This window comes from Emys orbicularis, chromosome 2 (genome assembly GCF_028017835.1).
Source record: "Emys orbicularis isolate rEmyOrb1 chromosome 2, rEmyOrb1.hap1, whole genome shotgun sequence".
In the NCBI taxonomy this organism is placed as follows: Eukaryota; Metazoa; Chordata; order Testudines; family Emydidae; genus Emys; species Emys orbicularis.
Genome location: NC_088684.1, coordinates 168,110,280 through 168,125,580, shown reverse-complemented (window position 1 = coordinate 168,125,580; position 15,301 = coordinate 168,110,280). Strand labels below are relative to the sequence as shown.

Genomic DNA, 15,301 nt, shown 5'->3' with positions numbered 1-15,301 from the left:
GGGGGATCCTGTTTACCCCCTCCCTAGCCCTGCTGCACTTGCAGTTTACCCCTGACCCCTCCCTTGCTCCAGAGACCAACCCTAGCTCCTGCCCACTGTGCTTTTACCCCTGGCCCCTTTTACAATCATTCCCCAGGGGGCCCCACAAATATGTTTGGCGCCGGGCCCACAAAAAGTTAATCCAGCCCTGGCTATGTTGGTGGGAGACACTCTCCCGCCAACATAGCTAGCGCCGCTCGTGGTTTAATTATGTCGATGGGAGAACTCTCTCCCACTAGCATAGCGTGGCTACACGAGTGATCTTATAGCAGCGCAGCTGCATTGGTACAACTGTGCCGCTGTAAGCTCGCTAGTGTAGACATGGCGAAAGAGAGGTCCGTTTATGTATTCTAAGCTGAGGCGAGTGGCAGCAATGCAAGCCATGTCTATACCAGGTTGGAGGTTACATAAAAGAGGAATAAAACAAGGTCTTCATACATATGTTGAGAAACCAACTACACAATATATTTCTTGCTAACTCTGGAATTTTTAAAAAATCCCATGCACTAAAAAAGTGCATGGGATTACTTTAAAAATGTATTACTTTAAAATCATATGATTTATGATTTTTTTAACTTTTTGGGTTGTGAACATGGAGTCTCTAATTATATGTTTTCCTCCTTCCTTCTTTATTGTTGCACATGATCTCTCTTCTCTCTTGTTCTCAGTTGTCTTGGCTCTCTTGCTACACTCTGTTCAATTGTGTGTGTTGGGATCAAAGTGAAACTAATTAGAATTTTAAGATTTTGACAGAGACTCATTATATTTCCTCTGATTTTATTTGATAGATGTTATTTAAAAAGATAATATATCTGTGTTTAAAGTAGAAATAAAGGCTCACTGACGTGTTCATATCAAGTTAAATTATTTCTCTATTCCATGTTTGGCAATCTAATCTACCAGACCAAACACAAGAATAGGTAGCATAATTGAGAAGTCAGATTGGGCTGGTATGCAGTGATATGAAGTACCAGCACTTTACAGTGGTGTAATTATTTTCTATGGAATTTAAGCTTTCATTTAATTAAAAAAACCCACCAAAATAACAAATAACAAATATCCAGTTGTTTTAGCCCTTATAGAAGTGAAGAAAACTTCCCAAGTATAAACCACTGGAGTGTTCTCTCGTGCTTACAGAACAAAGGTATAGTCAACAAGTCTGAATGACTGGAGTTACACATTGACAATGGCCTTATTTTTTTAAAAATAGAAGATTTAAGCCTCAGTTGGATGTGTTAGGTGCTCAGTACTTCTGGGTTAACTGCTTCACAGCTGAGCACTTCTACAGAAATGTAGACAAAGATTGGGATTGAAGGTGGGGCCTGAATAGAGAACTGTCATTTATATTTATAACATCTGGCTTGATTTTGATCCCTGAGCATCACAAATGAAATAAAGGAAATATTAACAAATGTGCCATATTGGATCAGATCTGTGGTCCAGCATCCTGTCTCAAACAGAGGCCAACACCAGATGCTTCAGAGGAAGGTGCGAGAAACCTCATGGCAGGCAGAGGTAGGATGATCTGTCTTGCCTTAAGGTCTCCTACTAATTCTTAATAGAGACTGTCTTAGTGCACAAAAGGTATTCTATTTTTTTAAAAAATTCGGTATTAGCTATTATCTATAAAACTAGAAATCCTGAGGTCTTCACTCAGTTTTTGCTCACTCCTTACTAAAAAAAGACTTTGTGTTACAAGTCATTGTGAGTTTGCTGGATGAGCTGTTAAGATACCCGGCCTTTTGTTTGGGAAGAAATATTCTAGGTGAAATTTATATTTTGTTTGTTTCAGGCTCCACGAATGGGTACTTTTATTGGTGTGTACCTTCCCTGCTTGCAAAACATTTTAGGAGTCATTCTTTTCCTACGTTTGACGTGGATCGTTGGAACATCTGGAGTTCTTGAATCTTTCATCATTGTGTTCATGTGCTGTGCTTGTGTAAGTTAATATTTATTTTCTTATACATTTACCACTGGTTAAATCCTATTCTATGCTACTGCCAGACCCATTCCGCCCCCTCCCCCCGCACAAGCAACAGGCAGAAACTTCTTATAGAGTTCAAAGAGCAGTACAGGTGGGAGTTAAGCTGGGCTAAAATACTAGCTTGCCTTCTATGTCTTTTAGCATGTTCATTTATGTATAGTATTTAAGTAGTGTGTATGTTGAAATTCAGTTGCAAGTACTACCTGGCAGTAGGGGTGCATGCAATGGGCACCCTACACAGTGATGCAGCAAATTGAACCCTCCCGCACTATTCCTGGCTTGATTGATAGGACACAATGCTGTCTCTTTGCTTATTAGAGCTGGTCAGGAATTTTCTGACAAAATGGTTTTATTGTCAGAAAATGCCATTCACTGAAACAAATGTTTATGAAAAGGTATCAGATTAAGCAAAACTTCCATTGGGAAATATTTCTTAGGCTAGGTCTACACTACCCGCCTGAATCGGCGGGTAGAAATCAATCTCTCGGGGATCGAATTATCGCGTCTCGTCGGGACGCGACAATCGATCCCCGAATCGATGCGCTTACTCCATCAGTGGAGGTAGGAGTAAGCGCCGTCGACGGGGAGCCGCGGAGGTCAATTTTGCCGCTGTCCTCACAGCGGGGTAAGTTGGCTCCGATACGCCGAATTCAGCTACGCTATTCGCGTAGCTGAATTTGCGTATCTTAAATCGACCCCCCCCCGTAGTGAAGACCTGCCCATAGATTCCCAGGATGGACTTTCTGTTCAAAAAGACAGATATAGCCAATAACTCAATGGTGAGGCCACTCACCTGGGAAGAAGAAGAAGATGATGATCCAGGTTCAAGTCCTTATTCTGCCTGATTCAGAGCAGGGACTTGAACTTACAACTTCCACATCCTATGTGAGTCTCATAACCACAAAGCTATGGGTTTTTCTGGAGTTGGTGTCTCTGAATCTCTCCTGTTAGAACTGCTCCACTTTGTATAACTAATTAAATATTCATTGGGAGAGAGAGAGAGAGAGACTGGTATATGGGTGATTATGGCACTCACATGGGATATGGGAGACAAAGGAACTAGAATACGTCCTAACTAAAGTTAGGCTAGTATGGTGTATCTCTGATTTTTTGGAAAACTGGTTTTTGGGGATGTTTGGAAAGGTCTTAGTTTTGTCCCAATGCAGAATGGAAAAAGTATTTTGAAATTTAAAAAACTTTCATAGAACAGGAAAACCATTTGTTGCCCAGCTATACTACTTATCCTAGTTGGATTGGTCAAAACAGGATTCAGTCTTAAGTTTGTAAAATACTAATGTTAGCGCCGGTTACTCAGTAATTAAAATTGTATTTCATGGTTCTCATTAAATCAGTCCTTAGTATTTGTTCTTCTCTTGATTTATCCTCCTGCTTTGAGCAACCTTTGTGTTTGTTTATTTAAATTTGGGTAAGAAGAAATTACTTTTCAAAATTTCACATCAAACTTTGAAACTTAATTATTAGCAGTACTGTGTTTTACTTGTAGTTCAAGTCCATAAATGTAATTGTTGTGGAATATGGAGCTAGAAGTAAGATACACAATGGTAATGATGATGATTGGTTATTTGTTACTAATTGCTATTTAATTAGTATTTTCTTTGGGTTGTTTTCTGGTGAATATTGAAAGTCCTCAAGGTTTCCCCTTCTTCCCAGTTATATATTCAAAGGCTCTGCTTTGAGCTGACCCATACTTCTAGATGTACTAAACAGCTGTTCGGTCTAAGACTCAATGCTTTGGAATCAATTAGCTCAGTTAGGAAAAAAATGCATATAACTTGAATCCCTGTTGCCACAAAGATGTAAAGATATTTTCCAATTTCCAACTTATTCCCGCTAGACCATTGGGCTTGTCCATCCCTTATAGTTTTTAAAGAACTTTATTATGTTAAATTAAACATTCTTAATAATGGTCTTTCCACAGACTATGCTGACTGCAATTTCAATGAGCGCAATAGCAACAAATGGCGTAGTTCCAGGTAATTACAATTTTTAACCTGAATCTTAAACCTAAAGTAATTATGAATGCACTTTAAAGGATATATATATATAAGGTGTACATTTAAAGACCTAAAGTGATGGAGAATCCATCATATCCCTTCGGTAAATTATTCCAATGGTTAATTGCCCTCATGGTTTAAAAATTAATGCCATATTTCTGGTCCAAAATTGTCTAGCTTCAGCTTCCAATCACTGGAACTTGTTATTCCTTTTTCTGCTAGATTAAGAGCAGTCCAAAATAAGAAAGCTCTTCCTCATGTAGACCGTGATCAAATCACTTCTGAGCCTTCACTTGGATAAACTAAATAGATTGAGAAGCTCTGTCTCTCACTTTAAGGCAGGTTTTCCAGATCTGAAATCTTTATTATAGTTCTTTTCTGAATCCTTTCCAATTTTCAATTTCTTTTTTGAATTGAGAACACCATAACTATTGGAACAATTTACATATTGATGTGACAGATTCTCCATTACTGAAAGTCTTTAAATCAAGATTGGTCCCTTTCTAAAAGATATGCTCTAGCTCAACCAGAAGTTATGGGCTTGATACAGGAATTACTGGTTGAAATTGTGTGACCTGTATTATGCTGGTGGTCAGACTAGATTATCATAATAGTCTTTTCTTTTCTTAAAATGTATGAATCTGTGCAATAAAACTAGTCTGTAACATACACAGGGTACTGCTGTACATGACATAAAATTTCAGTAGAAAAAATAAATGGAATCCTTATGCACAAAGTGACCCTGCTTCCTTCTTTTTCACATGATATCCCCTATTATCCTGGTAACTTATTTCGGGATTCCTGAAATGTCCCGCTTTTTCATTTAATCAATCAAAATGTTTAGTTTCTTAATGTTTCTTGAAACTCTATTGCTATACTAAGTAGAATTTGGTCTGTGTTACGTGAAACAAACAGCCCAATTGAATGAGCATTCAGTAGAATGAACAGTGTTTGGAATGAAGAGAAAAATGTAGACATTATCAAAGCTGTTCTTTTGCTCAAAGGGAAGGTTCTTAACACTGTATCAGTGTTCACTGATTAACTCAGAACACAAAGTTATTGGAAAAAATCCTCCACTTTGAGAAATAAGCATGTGTCACTGTTGAGTCAGAAGCTGGGAAGTAGCAACATCAGCACATCTTTGTAAAAAGTGTATATTTGGCATTTTATTTGACTCAGGACCCTAAAAAAAATCTCTATAGGCACAATTATGAGGGGGGATGATGACGACAAGGGGAACATGTTTGCCCTTCTCCTCTCTCCCATCCAAATTATTTTTTCCTCCCTGGTAATGTCCCCTTTTATTTCTGTCTGCCCAATATTTGAGGAGACAAAAATGAAAAGGCATCTCCCTCCAGTAAACTGTAAAGAAATAAGAAATGATAGTATGGTAATATGGACAAAACAGACAAAACAAAATTTTGGGCCAAAATCACTTTGGGGAAGGACTGCAAAAGAGGATCCAGTGGGATAGTGTTAGGGGTCTAGTATAGATCCAGGGGTCAGAAGCATGAAGGGACATGTGAATCTTTAGCGCATCTGGCATGTAAATATCTTGCAATGCTGGCTACAAAAGTGCCATGCGAATGCCTGTTCTTGCTTTCAGGTGACATTGTAAACAAGAAGCGGGCGGCATTATCTCCCACAAATGTAAACATTTGTCTGAGTGATTGGCTGAAAAAGAAGTAGGACTGAGTGGGCTTGTAGGCTCTAAGGTTTTACATTGTTTTAGTTTTGAATGCAGTTATTTTTTGTACATAATTGTACATTTGTAAGTTCAACTTTCGTGATAAAGAGATGACAGTACACTACAGTACTTGTATTAGGTGAATTGAAAAATACTATTTCTTTTGTTTCTTTTTTACAGTGCAAATATATGTAATCAAAAATAAATATAAAGTGAGCACTGTACACTTTGTATTCTGTGTTGCAATTGAAATAAATATATTTTAAAGTATAGAAAACATCCAAAAACATTTAAATGGTATTCTATTATTGTTTGACAGCATGATTAATTGCGATTACTTTTTTTAATCACTTGACAGCCCCAAATTTTAGACTTGGTTTTGGTAAATAGTGAGAAAATCATAGAAGAGCTGGTTTTAGGGAATAACCTTGGATCAAGGTTCATGAGCTGATTTAGTTTAAATTAAATGTAAGGATAATCGAAACAGGTCATCATCTATGGTTTTTTATTTCAAAAGGGAAATTAAGTCAATTGGACTGAAGAGCTCAAGGACTTAAATGTTGAGGAGGCTTAGAATTTATTTAAATCAAGTGTACAAAACTATCTGAAATTTACATTGCAAGAAAGGGGGAGGAAATTGTAGGGAAAGGCTCCAGACCCAACTGAGTGAATAACTACATCAAAAAGGCTATTGGAAGCAGAGAGTCTCTAGGGAATGGAAACAGGGATTGAAAAAGCAACATCTTGCAGGTTAGAAAATGAAGGAACAAAGTAAGAATTGCTAAAAAGTAGTGCTAACTTAGCTCTTGACAAGAAAATTAAAATAAATAGGTTTTTTAAAATTATATAAATAAAAAGAGACTCAGAAAGGATGAAGTTGGACTGCTATGCAGTGTGGATGGGGAAGAGATTAAAGATAATCTAGATATGGCCCAAAAACTAAATGAACACTAAATGTGGTGTGCTTGCTGCTTGACTGAAATATACTGTGTGCTCTGTTTGTTTGTTTGTGGGACTGTGTGCTGACCGTGTGTGTGCTGAGCCTAGCAGTCTACTAGGCAAGGCTGAGAGCTTCTTAACGAGGCTATGATCCCTATGCCTTTTAGCATCCATCAACCCTTAACCAGGGGGTGGGGCTACTCAGGGAGACCAGGGCTTTAAAAAGCCTGCTCCTAAGTGACCAGAGGAGCTAGGGAACAGGAGCAGCTAACAGGGGAGTTTTGCGAGGGTGTTTACAGGGGCAGTGTGAGGGGGGCTAGAACTCAACATTCTTTAAACTTAAAAGCCAAAAATACCCTCTTGATATAAACAAAACAACAACAAAGGAACCAGCTGCAGGAGTAAAAAGGGAATGCAGGCAGAAGTCCAGCAATAGAGTGGGGGCTGTGACGGGTTGGATCACAGAAACCCCCCTGGGAGCTGCCAACTGATGTGCCAAGACTCCCCTGCTCCTATTTTCCTTGCCAGCTCAGGACTCCAGCACCCTGTCTTGCTGAGCCAGACACTCTCGTCTGCTCCAACACAGACCCAGGGTCTGAATTACTTGCCCCAAAGCTGCAAGTTTACCTGAAAACAGCTCACAGTAGTGTGTTTGTCTTTAGCCCTCAGATGCCCAACTCCCAATGGGGTCTAAACCCAAATAAATCCATTTTACCCTGTATAAAGCTTATACAGGGTAAACTCATAAATTGTTCGCCCTCTATAACACTGATAGAGAGATATGCACAGTTGTTTGCTCCTCCAGGTATTAATACATACTCTGAGTTAATTAATAAGTAAAAAGTGATTTTATTAAATACAGAAAGTGGGATTTAAGTGGTTCCAAGTAGTAACAGACAGAACAAAGTAAGTCATCAAGCAAAATAAAATAAAATGCACACATCTATGTCTAATCAAACTGAATACAGATAATCTCACCCTCAGAGATGCTTCAGTAAGTTTTTTCTCAGACTGGACACCCTCCAGGCCTGGGCACAATTCTTTCCCCTGGTACAGCTCTTGTTCCAGCTCAGGTGATAGCCAGGGGATTCTTCATGATGGCTCCTCCCTCCCTTGTTCTCTTCCACCCCTTTATATATCTTTTGCATAAGGCGGGAACCCTTTGTCCCTCTGGGTTTCCACCCCCCTCACTGGAAAAGCACCAGGTTGAAGATGGATTCCAGTTCAGGTGACATGATCACATGTCACTGCAAGACTTCATTACCCACTTGCCAGCATACACATATACAGGAAGACTTACAGGTAAACACAGCCATCTGCAGATAATGGTCCTGGTTAATGGGAGTCATCAAGATTCCAAACCACCATTAATGGCCCACACTTTGCATAATTACAATAGGCCCTCAGAGTTATATTTCATATTTCTAGTTTTAGATACAAGAGTGGTACATTTATACAAATAGGATGATCACACTCAGTAGATTATACGCTTTGTAATGATACCTTACAAGAGACCTTTTGCATGAAGCATATTCCAGTTACATTATATTCACTTATTATCATGTTTTTATAAAACTATTCCAGTTATATTATATTCACTTATTATCATGTTTTTATAAAACCATATAGACTGCACAACGTCACAGGAGCTACCCAGTTTATTGCACCCAATGCAGCATGTATGATTACCTGCCCTATGGGCAGGTGGTGTATGTGTGCATTTGGTGCAAGGAGCTCCTGGCCCTCAGAGACCATGTGTGGCTTTGGAGACCAGAGTGGCTGAGCTGGAGGAGCTGAGGGAGACAGAGAGGTACTTAGATGAGACTTTCCGGGACACACTAGAATGGTCCCACCCCCGGTCTGACAGCCTCTGTGCTGTTGAGGAGGATGAAAGTCCCAGGGAAGGAGAGCATCTAACTGGAGCAGAGGGAAACAATCCCATAGTTTGGACCCCCCTTCCAGATGATGATGTGGTATCCTCTCGCACTGAGGATACCTCTCCACAGGAGGGAACTCCAGCTATTAGAAAGAGGCAGGTATTAGTAATGGGCAATTCGATCATTAGAAACATAGATAGCTGGGTTTGCAATGACCGGGAGAACCGCATGGTGATGTTGCCTGCCCAGAACTGGGCCCCGAGATGGCAAACAGGGGTTCGTTGCCCAGTGTGCTTGGCACCAATAAAGACACCGAGGGGAGAAAGCAAGCCAAGTTTATTTCAGAGCTCTGAAATGGCACTAGGAGACCAGCATGTCTCAAATCCAGTGCAGCACATACAAATAAAAATTTCCCTTTTATATTCCAAGCTGTTTCTGTGTAAGCCTTTGTTCTGTTACTCCCTCTTACCCCTCCCACCCCTCCCTTCTGTAGCAGTTACAATTAGAAAAATTCCCATTCGTCTGCTTATCTTTTGGCCTTGCAAGGCCTGTTTACAGCAGTCTGAGCAAAACAGCAGCTGTATGCTAGAGAAAAGCTGACAGGACATTTCTGCTTCAACATGTAAGCAGTTAGCATAGAAGTAGGTGAGAGTTCACAAAATGGAGTCACTGTGGCTCACAGACCCAGAGCAGAAGAGCTTCATCGGCTCTTTTGGCCTTCCACTCCCCTGAGTTACCTGGTAGCTATGCCTAGTGACACCAACAGTGACTTGCCCGCTTGGTGCAAAGGTTGCGGATCTCTCGAGACATCTAGATAGACTTATATGTTTCAACATATTCATAAATGATCTGGAAAAAGAATGAGGTGGCAAAATTTGCAGATGATACAAAATTACTAAAGATAGTTAAGACCCAGGCAGACTGCGAAGAGCTACAAAAGAATATCTCAAAACTGGGTGATTGGGCAAGAAAATGGCAGATGAAATTTAATGTTGATAAATGCAAAGTAATGCAGATTGGAAAGCATAATCCCAACTATACATATAAAGTGATGCGGTCTAAATTCGCTGTTACCACTCAAGAAAGAGATCTTGGAGTCATTGTGGATAGTTCTCTGAAAACATCCACTCATGTGCAGTGGCAGTCAAAAAAACAAACAGAATGCTGGGAATAATTAAGAAAAGGATAGATAATAGGACAGAAAATATTATGTTGCTGCTATATAAATCCCGGTACGCCCACATAGAATCATAGAATATCAGGGTTGGAGGGGACCTCAGGAGGTCATCTAGTCCAACCCCCTGCTCAAAGCAGGACCAATCCCCAGACAGATTTTTACCCTAGTTCCCTAAATGGCCCCCTCAAGGATTAAACTCACAACCCTGGGTTTAGCAGGCCAATGCTCAAACCACTGAGCTATCCCTCCCCCCCATCTTGAATACTGTGTGCAGATGTGGTCGCCACATCTCAAAAAATATATATTGGAATTGGAAAAGGTTCAAAAAAGGGCAACAAAAATGATTAGGGGTATGGAACGTCTTCTGTATGAGGTGAGATTAATAAGACTGGGACTTTTCAACTTGGAAAAGAGATGGCTAAGGGGAGATATGATTGAGTTCTATAAAATCATGACTGGTGTAGAGAAAGTAGATAAGGAAGTGTTGTTTACTACTTCTCATAACACAAGAACTAGGGGTCACCAAATGGGCAGCAGGTTTAAAACAAATAAAAGGAAGTATTCCTTCACACAATGCACAGTAAACCTGTGGAACTCCTTGCCAGAGGATGTTGTGAAGGCCAAGACCATAACAGGGTTCAAAAAAGAACTAGTTAAATTCATGGAGTATAGGTCCATCAATGGCTATTCGCCTGGATGGGCAGGAATGGTGTCCCTAGCCTCTGTTTGCCAGAAGCTCGGAATGAGTGACAGGGGATGGAACACTTGATGATTACCTAATGTTCATACTAAGTTCATTCCCCCTGGGGCACTTGGCACTGGTCACTGTTGGAAGACAGGATACTGGGCTAGATGGACCGTTGGTCTGACCCAGTAGGGCCATTCTTATGTTCTTATGCTTTGGTTTTCAGTAAGGATGATAATATTGAACATAGGCATGAAGGCAGGATGGCAGATGGAAATTAGTGTATAGAAATGGAAATTACTACATCTGAGGTAGAAGGAAAAACTTAAACTTTAATGTGCTCAAATTGAGGGGGACTGGATAATTTCCATCCCTGAATACCAAAAGAATTGTCACATGAGATTGTTAGTCTGGTAGCAATGATTTTTTAAATAAATCTATCTATTCAGCAGTAGTACCATATGACTGCACTCACATCACTTCTATATTTAAGAATGGGGGGGGGGAAAAAGTGATCTGGGCAATTACAGACCCTCTAATCTGACCTCAGTAGTTAGACTTTAGAACAAATTGTGAAGAAAAGAATAATTAAATTAATGGAGTTAAATGGAAAAGGAGATGTAATGCAACATGCGACAACGTAGATTTTGCCAGACTAACATGAGTTCCTTCTCTGAGAAGATAACTAAGTTTTTAGATGGGGAAAGACATTAGATCTAATATAGTTGGACTTCAGTAAAGGATTTGATATAGTCCCATATGGGAAATTATTAAAGAAAATGGGGATTAATACAAGAATGTAAGGTGGGTAAGTAACTGGCTAATGAGGACAAGGCAATGGGTTGTGCTGAAAGGTTAGCTTATCTGACTGGAGGGAGGTTACAGGTAGGTGTAGGATTGGTGTTGAGACCAGTCTCATTCAATATTTTTATTAATGACCTTGGCACAAAAAGGTAGGAGTGTGCTAATGAAACTTGCTGATAATACAAAGTGGGAAGGCATTGTCAGTTCAGAGGAGGATTGGAATATTCAGGGCCGGCTCCAGGGTTTTTGCCGCCCCAAGCGGCGGGGGAAAAAAAAAAAAAAAAGCCGCGATCGGCAGCAGCTCCACTGCGCTGCTTTCTTCTTCGGTGGCAATTCGGCGGCAGGTCCTTCCCTCCGAGAGGGACCAAGGGACCCGCCGCCGAATTGCTGCCGAAGAACCCGACTTGCCACCCCTTCCCCTTGGCTGCCCCAAGCACCTGCTTGCTGAGCTGGTGCCTGAAGCTGTCCCTGGGAATATTACACAGGAAGGATGTGGATGACCTTGAAGGCTGGAGTATCAGAAATGAGATGAAATTCAATAGGACAAAGTGCAAGGTCTCTGCTATAAGATGGGGGCTCATCAGCTGGAAGCAATAGAGGAGGAGAGGGACCTGGTGTGGGGTGAATCACAGGATGATGATAAGCCACCATTATGATGCAGCTGTGAAAAAGGTAAATGCTATCCTAAGATGTATCAGGCAAAGCATTTCCAGAAAAGATAGAGAAGTATTAATGCAATTGTACAAGACACTGGTGAGACCTCATCTGGAATACAGTGTACAATTCTGGTAACCTGTGTTCAAGAAAGAAGAATTCAAACTGGAACAGATGCAGAGAAGAGCTACTAGGATGATCAGGAGAATGGAGGGCCTCTCTTATGAGAGGAAACTGGAAGAGTGGCTTGTTCAGCGTAGCAAAATGAAGGCTGAGAGGCTATGATTGCTTTCTATAAATACATCAGCTAAAGGACAATGTTGGCACAAGAACAAATGGATATAAATTGGCTATGAACAAATTCAGGTTAGAAATTAGAAGGTTTTTCACCATTAGAAGATCAAGGTTCTGGAACAGCCTTCCAATGGGAGTTGTGGGGGCAAACAACTTAATTAGTTTAAGAGAGAGCTGGACAAATTTATGAGTGGGATTGTACAACAGGGTTTCTTGTGATGGTGGGGGGCAGGGCTCTGAATCGCTGGGGGGTCCCTTCTGGTTCATGTCCGATGTTCCTAAAACCTCATGCTTCAGGGCTTCAGCCAGTCACCTGCTGGGGTCTGGAATTGACTTTTTTCCCTCAATGTATTCTGGGTTTTGTTTAATTTTTTTGATCTGCTTCCTCTGAAGCATCAGACATTGCCATGGCTGGGGATGGAACACTACACACTTCCTCCTCCCATGCAACAGCTGTGCTTCCTCCTCATTCCATGGAACAGGCTCCTCTCTATCACAATGATGGACATCAGGGATCTCATAAAGTAAAGGCCTGAGAGAAGGGCAGAGAACCCAAGGAGGGAGAATGCCTTGGGAAGAGAGACTGGAGAGGCAATAGTCCAGGAAAAGAAAAGGAGATTGAGAGCTAGAGCTTGAGGCGGGGAGAGAGAGCTTTAAAGCGGGGAGAGAGTGTTTGATTGTGCACAGGGAAAAAGAATATGTGAGAGAATTTTTCATGGGGCAGACTGGATGACTGTGAGAGAGAAATTGGAAACATGAGAGCTAGGGGAAAGGAAGGATAGAAAAAGAGGGGTGTGGGATTGAAAATTCAGGGGAAGGAAGAGTAGAACACAATAGACAGAAAGATGGAGAGGAAGAAGTAAAAACAACTATTATATAATATACAAAAGGGGAAAATAGACTGGAAAAAAAAGAGAGGAAAAGATAAGAAACAGAGTAAAAGAAAGGAAAAAAGAGTGAAGTGAAAAGGAAAAGAGAAAAAACAAATATTAGAGACAAAATAAAATTTTAAGTTTGTACTTAATACGAAGGATAGATGTAAGCTATAATAACCAAAATGTAAAAGTATGTTTTCTTTTTAATAGGACAAAATGTGGAGGAGGGGTAGAGGTTTGCAGGGACTAGCTAAGCTGCCTGTCTTCCCATTTTTTTTAGGCTGATTAAAAAAATTTCTCCTGGTCCCCTAAGTTTTTTTCCTATTGCCCTATCTATGGGTGTTTAGATCTCTGTCTCTCTCTCTTATTGCTTCTCACACCCCTGCCTGGAATTTTCTTGCCACCATCCGAAGTTCAGTATTACTAAAACCAAGCCCACTTTTCCTCCTTTAACTTTCCTACTGCCTCCCTGTTCCACAGACTCAGATTCTAGATTTTATTTTTGACTCTTGCCCTTCTCCATACCAATACATTGGCTACACCTTATTCGTTCTTCCTCTCCAATAAGTTTCGCAGCATTTTATGCCTCGACTACATCAGTGTCCTCTTCTCTGGCCTTCCTGACTGATATGATTCCTCTTCCATCCATCCAAAATGCAGCCAAGAATTATCTGCCTTGTCTGCTACATTGACCGTGTCCAGTATCTCTTCAAATCCATTCACCATCTTTACTTCACCTCCTACTGAAAATGCAAATTTATTGCCCTTGCCTTCAAGCCTATGTGTTTTAATTTCTGCCTATTTTTCTGCTTTTCTCATTTCACACAACCAGATGCTGTTTTTACTCTGTCCACTTGCAGCAATAACTGCCCCTTTGGTGTCATATTTCCATTCTTGACTCTGCACCTTTTCCCATGCAATGTCATGTCTGGAATCCTCTCCCTGATCTAGCTATTTCACCAACCTTTTCTTTTTAAAGCAGCTTGTTAAAACACAAGTCCCCAGTGCACACCTAAACGAAGCATTAACAAAATTATAAATATTGAAACGTGCAATATAGGTGCCTTGCTATATAGAAGACTGATTTGTTATGGTCATAGTAGCAATGCTATAGTTATATGACAGAGTGCTATTTTCAGATACTTACAATTTTTCAAAATAATTTCCCCATGAACTGTAATGTCTCAAACTTGTTGTCACTTTAAAAGTGATTCACTTTTTAGAAATTCAGCCTGTGATTGCCCCTGGAGCTGCTGGCCTGTGGAGGTTCTGTGAATTCCAGACTCCAGTGGAGACTGCTGTAAGGGACCAGGGTGTAGACAGTCTGGCCTAGAAGACACATCTGGGTTGGTGTTAACATGTCAGGGATGGTAGTTGGTGAGCAGGGGTCCAAGGAATTGCTAGAGCCAGGTTCACTAAGAAAGAGGCAGGGTCAAAGTCAGGCTGGGTCAGAGACTGGAGATCAGAGGTAGTAACAGGCAGGATCGGGGTCAGTCAGGTTGGCGTTGGGAGACCAGAGATCAGAGGTAGTACCAGGCTGGAGTTAGGAGGCAAGAGTCAAGGCTAATGGATTAGATCAAGCAGATCTTGGTGTATTGTGGCATTAAGGAAGTTGTGAGGTTTTAGGAGACAGGGTGGTTCTCGGTTAGGCTCCTTGCCCTCTTGGTAGTATTCTCTCTTTTGGGATAAGGCATCCGCTTTTCCATTCCTGGTTCCTGGGCGATAGGTCATGGTGAAATCAAACTGAGAGTAGAATAATACCCACCTGAGTTGTCTTTGGTTCAAGGCTTGAGTCTTATGCAGATATTTCAAGTTTCTTATAGTCAGAAAAGACTTGAACTGGGTGTCGGGCTCCCTTGACTCTTCGAAGGCTGATTTAATTGCGAGTAGTTTCTTATCTAATATTTCATTATTCCATTCAGCAGGGGTGAGTTTTTGGGAGTAGTAGGCGCAGAGGTGCCCAACACTTGCTGGGGAGCATGCCTCTGAGACAGTATGGCCGAGTGGCTACATTGGAGGCATCAGCTTCCACTATGAATGCCTGGGCCAGGGCAGGGTGTGTTAGAATGGGAGTGGTGGTAAAAGTAGTCTTGAGCTGTTCAAAAGTTTGATGAGCTTTGAGTGTCCAAACAAATTTGTCGGCCTTGCGGAGGATGTAGGTCTTGGGGGCTACTTGCCCAGAGGAGCCTGGAATGAACTGTTAGTAAAAATTTGCAAAGTCCAGGAAGCTCTGTAACTCTTGGCAGGACCTGGGCATAGCCCAGCTGTAAA

At 41.0% G+C, this 15,301-nt stretch overlaps 1 protein-coding gene across 2 annotated transcripts in view; it reads left to right on the top strand.

Annotated features, from left to right (window-relative positions):
• The window catches only part of SLC12A7 (solute carrier family 12 member 7), a 372,763-nt gene that overhangs the window by 199,978 nt on the left and 157,484 nt on the right, over window positions 1-15,301 (top strand). For both annotated transcript variants that reach the window (XM_065400169.1, XM_065400170.1), the window contains 2 exons: window positions 1,832-1,978; window positions 3,963-4,017. In XM_065400169.1, coding sequence (XP_065256241.1) covers window positions 1,832-1,978; window positions 3,963-4,017 — 202 coding nt within the window. The remainder of the gene's footprint in view (window positions 1-1,831; window positions 1,979-3,962; window positions 4,018-15,301) is intronic.